This window comes from Gekko japonicus, unplaced genomic scaffold (assembly GCF_001447785.1).
Source record: "Gekko japonicus isolate JY-2015 unplaced genomic scaffold, Gekko_japonicus_V1.1 scaffold4063, whole genome shotgun sequence".
Classification (NCBI taxonomy): Eukaryota; Metazoa; Chordata; class Lepidosauria; order Squamata; family Gekkonidae; genus Gekko; species Gekko japonicus.
In genome coordinates this window covers 20,418-29,010 of record NW_015166555.1, presented here as the reverse complement: position 1 = coordinate 29,010, position 8,593 = coordinate 20,418, and the positions used below count along the sequence as shown (strand labels likewise).

Here is an 8,593-nt window from a genome sequence, read left to right as displayed (position 1 = left end):
GTTTGGGCAGGGACTGGCACAGGTTGTGTGGGGGGGGGGGGCGAGATTGCTCTGGTTCTGTTGCTGGGCCTGGCTAGTGACAATGCAAACATGCTCCCTCAGTCTATGTAGGCTGCTGCTCCATAGATTCTCTGGTTTGAACTAAGTTTGGGGTTTGGGGCACTGACTGGCACATTGGCACAGGTTGTGGGGGGGCAGATTGCTCTGGTTCTGCTGCTGGGCCTGGTTAGTGGCAATGCAAACAACCCACCTCAGTCTATGTAGGCTGCTGCTGCAGAGATTCTCTAGTTTGAACTAAGTTCTGTTGGTTTTGGGCACTGACTGGCACATTGGTACAGGCTGTGCGGGGGGCAAAATTGCTCTGGATCTGCTGCTGGGCCTCGCAAACACCACCACCACACCTCACTTAGTCTCTTACAGGGAGATTTGCCTGCCTTTTCCCCACCCCCAATTTCCCATAAGAAACAATGGAGAACTGGGGGCACCCTCTTTAAATGCCCCTGGAATTGGACCCCCTGGTCCAATCTTCTCAAAACTTGGGGGGTCTTTTGGGGAGAGGCTGTAGCAGCCTCGGTCCAAATTTGGAGCCTCTACCTCAACCCCCCCCCCAGCCCCCTGCAAACTTTCCAGAGGATTTTTGCCATTGACTTCAGTGGCCCCATTGGATATAATGGACCCGAATTTTTCAGGAATTCCAAAAATTTTCGGATATCTATGCTTTACTGGTATAGGTATTCAGGTTTTTTCAGGAATCCCCAAAAAATTCGGGTTCAATATATCCGAATCCAAATTTTACCGAATTTTTTTTTTTTGCACACCTCTAATGATGACTGAGGGGTGACATGATCTAGGTTTACAAGATTATGCATGGGATAGAGCAGCTAGAGAAAGAAGTCCTTTTCTCCCTTTCTCACAATACAAGAACTTGTGGGCACTCAATGAAATTGCTGAGCAGTCGGGTTAGAACGGATAGAAAGAAGTACTTCTTCACCCAAAGAGTGATTAACACATGGAATTCACTGCCACAGGAGGTGGTGGCAGCTACAACCATGGACGGCTTCAAGAGGGAATTAGATAAGCATACGGAGCAGAGGTCCATCAGTGGCTATTGGCCACAAAGTATAGATAGGGACTCTCAGGCTGGGGCAAGTGATGCTCTGTATTCTTGGTGCTTTGGGGGGGTAACAGGGGGAGGGCTTCTAGTGTCCTGGCCTCGCTGGCGGACCTCCTGATGGCACCTGGTATTTTTGGCCACGGTGTGACCCAGAGTGTTGGACTGGATGGGCCACTGGCCTGATCCAACATTGGCTTCTCTTATGTTTTTATCTGGTATCATGTTGATGTTGCATCTGGCTGTGAAGTTAGCATGTTTAAAGCTGATGGCCACAGTCCCTGAACAGACCGAAGTAGTAACAAAAAAACTGTGCAGGAGTTTGCGCTAATAAATTTGAAATACTAATCAAAAAGATTTCATACAAAAGAGTGCACAATATTTGCATAACATATCAAACGCAGGTGAAGACGGTGATCTCCGGAATGTTCTCCCATTTCGATACAGGTCTTCTTCTGAACAATGATGTATACACGTGGTGTCTCTCTTATTTCATTTCAACTTTGTTCGCCCATGGAAAGGCTTTTCTAGAAACTGTTTCTACAATGTATTAGACAATCCTGAGAGATTCATGAAATCGTTGATGATGAACCGGTTGAAATGAAACAGAGAGACACCACATGTATACACTCTTTTGTCTGAAATCTTCTTGATTAATATTTCAAATTTATTAGCGCAAACTCCTGCACAGTTTTTTTGTTATTACCTCGGTCTGTGAAGTTAGCATGTCAAGAGACCCTCTGAAAACTCATTAAGCTCTGAAAACTCTCCAGACGTGCTCAAGTCATGCCTGGGCCGAATGTGACGGTGAAGGGTCATGTTATGTGATTTCCCCCCCCCTCTCCCCCCCCCCCCGGCCAGACACAGGTCTCACAGAAGTCTGAAATATGTAGGCACCATTTATAATCCCGGATGCTCATCCCAGGTACTTCTCTTCTGCCTCTCCCAGAGTTTAGTAAAAATGTGTTGAGTGTACACAGGACAAGGTCTCACAACCCTGGGAAGGGGTGCATGAAACAAGGAACAAGCAAGCAAACATCCTTCTTTCCTCCTTTGTGTCAGGAACAGGCAGTGAAGAGATGCTGTTGAGCCAACGTCTTTTCAGAGGTGTGGAAACGGCTGCTGCCCCTCCAGTCCAGGTAGGAGAGATGAGCGGGGGGGGGGGGGCCTGGGCCCCCCCCCCCTTTCTCAGGGGGGCTTTTGCTCCTGATGTTTCTACAAGGTGTCTGGACAAGAGCTCCTCTGAATGCCGTTCCCTTTATCCGTCCCAAGCCTGACATCCTGTCCCCTCCCAGACTACTCCCTTCCAGTGGGCAATCTCTTCCTGACATGATCTCTGATGAGGGAATGTTTTTTTCTTTCAGGGTCCCTTTTCCTTTGAGGAGGTGTCCATCTATTTTACTGAGGCAGAGTGGGCCCTGCTGGATCCGGGACAAAGAGCTCTCTACCGGGAAGTCATGCTGGAGAACTGTGGGAATGTGGCCTTTCTGGGTAAGGATTTTTCGTAGGTGCCAAAGATGCGAATGGCTGCCATTGTGAGGAGGCATGAATCAAAATATTAAATAGCAGTATACTGTTTGGGGGCCTGTCCCACTCCTTGGGGAGGGGCTGTGGCTCACTGGCCGAGCATCTGCTCGGCATGCAGAAGGTCCCAGGTTGAATCCCCAGCATCTCCAGTTAAAAGGACCAGGGCGGAGGTGATGTGAAAGACCTCCGCCTGAGACCCTGGAAAGCTGTAAAGAGGGACTGTGGCTCAGTGGCAGAGCCTCTGCTTGGCACACAGAAGGTCCCAAGTTCAATCCCCGGCATCTCCAGTTAAAAGGACCAGGGCGGAGGTGATGTAAAAGACCTCCGCCTGAGACCCTGGAGAGCTGTAAAGAGGGACTGTGGCTCATTGGCAGAGCCTCTGCTTGGCACGCAGAAGGTCCCAGGTTCAATCCCCGGCATCTCCAGTTAAAAGGATCAGGTGGGAGGTGATGTGAAAGACCTCTACCTGAGACCCTGGAGAGCCACTGCCGGATTGAGTAGATGAAAGTGACCTCAATGGAACAAGGTTCTGATTCCGTATAAGCTTCCTGTGTTGTTCATGTGTGTGTCCTTGCCCAGGGGCTACTGAGGCCAGAGTTGTGGCCATCACCCAAGCCAGAGAAGCTGTCTCCTGGCCTGAGGCAAAAGGTGGGGGATGAGAGGCCCTCAGAAAGACCCTGGAAGGGGCCAGACCCTCATTTCTCTGTTACCAACCTTTACAACACTCCATTCCCCCTGGATGGGATTACCAATATCCGCTTTGCCTGTAATCTTGAAATTATCCCATCAGGAACTGAAGTCTGGGACCCCCTGGGTCACTCCTCTTTGTGGCTGAGCGGCACCCGGTTCAGTGGGTTCACATGGAGAGTGCACACAAGTAAAGCAGACCCATTTTAAAAATATATAAAGTTTTATTAAGGATTTTAAAAACCAGATATTAAGTATTCCAGTGGTAGCCTAATTTACTCTATATCAATCTATTCATCGTGACGAAGCAAGAGAATATCAAGGCGTACTAGCATGGCGTGAGCATAAAGCTAGCGCTATACCCGTATTACACGTTCTGCCTCTCTAGGGTCAGATGGTCCTAATGACCCAATCAAGAGTCCTGCTTGACGGAACTTCCCAGAAACTGTCAGCACCCTCCTATTCCCTCCCTCCCTTCTGGTTATACAACTGGATACGGGTTCTGTGCCCTCGACCTCTGTGCCCTGTTGTTCACTGCCACAGGAGGTGGTGGCAGCTACAAGCATGGACGGCTTCAAGAGGGAATTAGATAAACATATGGAGCAGAGGTCCATCAGTGGCTATTAGCCACAAGGTATAGATAGGGACTCTCAGTCTGGGGCAAGGGATGCTCTGTATTCTTGGTGCTTGGGGGGGGCAACAGGGGGAGGGCTCCTAGTGTCCTGGCCCCTCTGGTGGACCTCCTGATGGCACCTGGTATTTTTGGCCACTGTGTGACAGAGTGTTGGACTGGACGAGCCATTGGCCTGATCCAACATTGGCTTCTCTTGCGTTCTTATGTTCTTATATGAACTCTGGGTCTGGGGCAAGTGGTGCTCTGTCTTGGTGCTTGGGGGGGAAACAGTGGGAGGGCTCCTAGTGTCCTGGCCCCACTGCTGGACCTCCTGATGGCACCTGGTGTTTTTTGGCCACTGTGTGACAGAGTGTTGGACTGGATGGGCCACTGGCCTGATCCAACATTGGCTTCTCTTGCGTTCTTATGTTCTTATATGAGCTCTAGGTCTGGGGCAAGTGATGCTCTGTATTCTTGGTGCCTGGGGGGGGACAACAGTGGGAGGGCTCCTAGTGTCCTGGCCCCACTGCTGGACTTCCTGATGGCACCTGGTGTTTTTTGGCCACTGTGTGACAGAGTGTTGGCCTGGACGGGCCATTGGCCTGCTCCAACATTGGCTTCTCTTATGTTCTCACAATTAACGAATGACCACATTCTGGAGTCTGGTCTTGAAAAAGATAAGGATGCTAGCTGCAGAGAGACTCAAATCACAAACACCGGCAAGTCACACCAGGACACTAACGCTTTGATCTTGACCATGGCTCCATCCTTCCGGAAGAATTTTTACTTTTAGATATCTTTCCTTCCCCATATAAAAATGACCACTCTCTCTCTCTTTCTTTCTTTCTCTGTGTCCCTCTGCGAAAGAAGCCAGAAGTATAATGGAGACAGACAACGGCCTTGAATCCAAAGAAAGGCTGGAGAGTTCCTCAAGAGGATCCCAAGACCATATTTCCTTCCCAAATGAACAGGGTGAGAGTGAGTATCGTCACGGTTATGTCAAGGGAACAGGCCAGGAATGGCCATGGGGGATTTCTGATTCCCTTCTGAGCAAGATTTGGTTTGGTACAATCATACGGCCCGCTGGGTAAGGAGGGAGGGAGGCCTTCTGGGAGGCATGAAATCTGGAGGCTCCGAAGCTCCTTCTGGGCAAGAGCTCAGCTGTGGCTCTTGAGAGGGTGATGTATCCTTCAATACTAGATATTCTGGGGAAAGCTGTGGAGGGGTGCTTAAGATCAGCTGCCAATCCTCTCCTACTGCAGTCACATAGATGCACTTGGACCTTATAAGCCCTCCCAGGTGCTAACAGGATCTCTCTCTTTATTCCAGCAGAGGATGATCTGAGGAATGAAGAAGAAAGAGAAGAGGTTGTATTTATGCCCTGCCCTTCACTACCCAGAGGAGTCTCAGAGCAGCTTACAAACTCCTTTCCCTTCCCCTCCCCACAACAGACACCCTGCGAGGTAAAAGAAGAAGAGATTGGATTTATACCCCGCCCTTCACTACCCAAAGGTGTCTCAGAGCAGCTTACAAACTCCTTTCCCTTCCCCTCCCCACAACAGACACACTGTGAGGTAGGTGGGGCTGAGAGAGCTCTGACGGAAACAGCTCTTTTGCAAGAACAGCTGTGCCAGAACTATGGCTTGTCCAAGGTCATCCAGCAGGTGCAAGTGGAGGAGTGGGAAATCACACCTGGTTCTCCCAGATTAGAGTCTGAGCACTTAACCACTACACCAAACTGGCTCAGCTACACCAACCTGAATGAACAGGGTGAGGAACTTCATCACCAAAGGCCAGATAGAGTTAAAAATGAAGACGTGAAAGAAAATGTCAGAAATCAAGGCGGTCCTAAACGAACAAAAGACAGCCATTTCGTTGAGAAGCGAGATGGGAGAAAACGTAATGTACATTTTCCAGTGTACAGAATAATGAAGGCAAGTAAATCCATTCAGTGTGGAAAGTACTTCAGAAATACATCACAGCTCCTTGTGCACCAAACAATATACAGAGGGGATAAATTATTTGAATGCTCAGTGTGTGGAAAGAGATTCACTCAGAGTGCCACTCTTCAGTGGCATCAGAGAACCCACACAGGGGAGAAACCTTTTGAATGCTCAGAGTGTGGAAAGAGATTCAGTGAGAGTGGCTCTCTTCTGCGGCATCAGAGAAGGCACACAGGGGAGAAACCTTTTGAATGCTCAGAGTGTGGAAAGAGATTCAGTGAGAGTGGCTCTCTTCTGCGGCATCAGAGAAGGCACACAGGGGAGAAACCTTTTGAATGCTCAGAGTGTGGAAAGAGATTCAGTGAGAGTGGCTCTCTTCTGCGGCATCAGAGAAGGCACACAGGGGAGAAACCTTTTGAATGCTCAGAGTGTGGAAAGAGATTCAGTGAGAGTGGCTCTCTTCTGCGGCATCAGAGAAGGCACACAGGGGAGAAACCTTTTGAATGCTCAGAGTGTGGGAAAAGATTCAGTGACAGTGGCACTCTTCAACAGCATCAAAGAACCCACACAGGAGAGAGACCTTTTGAATGCACAGTGTGTGGAAAGAGATTTAGTAGGAGTGGCCATCTTCAATTGCACCAAAGAACTCACACAGGGGAGAAGCCTTTTGAATGCCCAGAGTGTGGAAAGAGATTCAGTGAGAGTGGCACTCTTCAAGTGCACCAAAGAACTCACACAGGTGAGAAACCTTTTGAATGCTCAGAGTGCGGAAAGACATTCAGTGGGAGTGGTGATCTTCAACGGCATCAGAGAACCCACACAGGGGAAAAACCTTTTGAATGCTCAGTGTGTGGGAAAAAATTCAGTCAGAGTGGCAATCTTCAAGAGCATCAGATAACCCACACGGGAAAGAAACCTTTTGAATGTCCAGAGTGTGGAAAGAGATTCAGTCGGAGTGGCACTCTTCAACTGCATCAAAGTACCCACACGGGGGAAAAGCCTTTTGAATGCTCAGAGTGTGGTAATAAATTCAGTAGGAGTAGCCATCTTCTACGGCATCAAAGAACCCACACAGGGGAGAAACCTTTTGAATGCTCAGATTGTGGAAAGAGACATGCTGAGAGAGGGAATCTTCACAAGCATCAGAAAACCCACACAGAGGAGAAACCTTTTGAATGCTCAGAGTGCGGAAAGACATTCAGTGGGAGTGGTGATCTTCAACGGCATCAGAGAACCCACACAGGGGAAAAACCTTTTGAATGCTCAGTGTGTGGGAAAAAATTCAGTCAGAGTGGCAATCTTCAAGAGCATCAGATAACCCACACGGGAAAGAAACCTTTTGAATGTCCAGAGTGTGGAAAGAGATTCAGTCGGAGTGGCACTCTTCAACTGCATCAAAGTACCCACACGGGGGAAAAGCCTTTTGAATGCTCAGAGTGTGGTAATAAATTCAGTAGGAGTAGCCATCTTCTACGGCATCAAAGAACCCACACAGGGGAGAAACCTTTTGAATGCTCAGATTGTGGAAAGAGACATGCTGAGAGAGGGAATCTTCACAAGCATCAGAAAACCCACACAGAGGAGAAACCTTTTGAATGCTCAGAGTGTGGAAAGAGATTTAGTAGCAGTGGCAATCTTCAACAGCATCAGAGAACCCACACAGGGGAGAAACCTTTTGAATGCTCAGAGTGTGGAAAGAGATTCAGTGAGAATGGCACTCTTCGAGTGCACCGAAGAACTCACACAGGGGAGAAACCTTTTGAGTGCTTGGAGTGTGGAAAGAGATTCAGTAGGAGTGGTGATCTTCAAGTGCATCAAAGAACCCACACAGGGGAGAAACCTTTTGAATGCTCAGAGTGTGGAAAGAGATTCAGTCAGAGTGGCCATCTTCTACCGCACCATAGAACCCATACAGGAGAGAAACCCTTTGAATGCTCAGTGTGTGGAAAGAGATTCAGTGAGAGTGGCGCTCTTCTGCGGCATCAGAGAACACACACAGGGGAGAAACCTTTTGAATGCTCAGACTGTGGGAAAAGATTCAGTGACAGTGGCAGTCTTCAACGGCATCAAAGAACCCACACAGGAGAGAAACCTTTTGAGTGTTCATTGTGTGGAAAGAGATTCAGTTACAATAGCACTCTTCAACGGCATCAAAGAACCCACACAGAGCAACCTTTCGAATGTTCAGAGTGTGGACAGAGATTCAGTAGCAGTGACACTCTTCAACGACACCAGATAACCCACACAGCAGAGAAACCCTTTGAACTTTTGGGAGATGGTGGGCTCTCCTTCTTTGGAGGTTTTTAAACAGAGGCTACATGGCCATCTGGCAGCAGTGCTGATTCTGTGAATATAGGCAGATCACAAGAAGGGAGGGCAGGAAAGGTTGCCTCAGTGCTTTGTTCTCGTGGCCCTTTCTCACATTCTCAGGGAAGTGCTGATCGCCACTTCGGGGTCAGGATGCAATTTCCCCCCAGGCTAGCTTGGCTGGAGATCCTGGAGGTTTTTTTGTCATCTTCTGGACATGGGATTAAATAAATTAAAAATTAGATAACGAAAATGTGTGAGCCATTCCTTTTCGCCAATTCGCTAACTGGTAAAAACACTTCCGCGCTTCAAAACCTTTGAGAAGCTAGACTCTCAGGCGGCGTGACCAGCCAGTATTCCCAATTAGCAAATGGTCCTTTCCTGGCGGCGAGGTCCTCTCAGGGG

At 48.7% G+C, this 8,593-nt stretch overlaps 1 protein-coding gene across 1 annotated transcript; it reads left to right on the top strand.

The window, feature by feature from the left end:
- The first annotated feature begins 5,699 nt into the window (after positions 1–5,699).
- On the top strand, positions 5,700–8,198 carry LOC107111384 (oocyte zinc finger protein XlCOF6-like). Its single transcript, XM_015412349.1, has one exon. The coding sequence runs from the start codon at positions 5,867–5,869 to the stop codon at positions 8,186–8,188; it is 2,322 nt and encodes a 773-aa protein (XP_015267835.1). The 5' UTR covers positions 5,700–5,866; the 3' UTR covers positions 8,189–8,198.
- The last annotated feature ends 395 nt before the right edge of the window (positions 8,199–8,593 follow it).

Coding starts and splice junctions, on each gene's coding strand:
- LOC107111384 (XM_015412349.1), top strand. CDS start 5,867: ATGAAGGCAAGTAAATCCATTCAGTGTGGAAAGTACTTCAGAAATACA.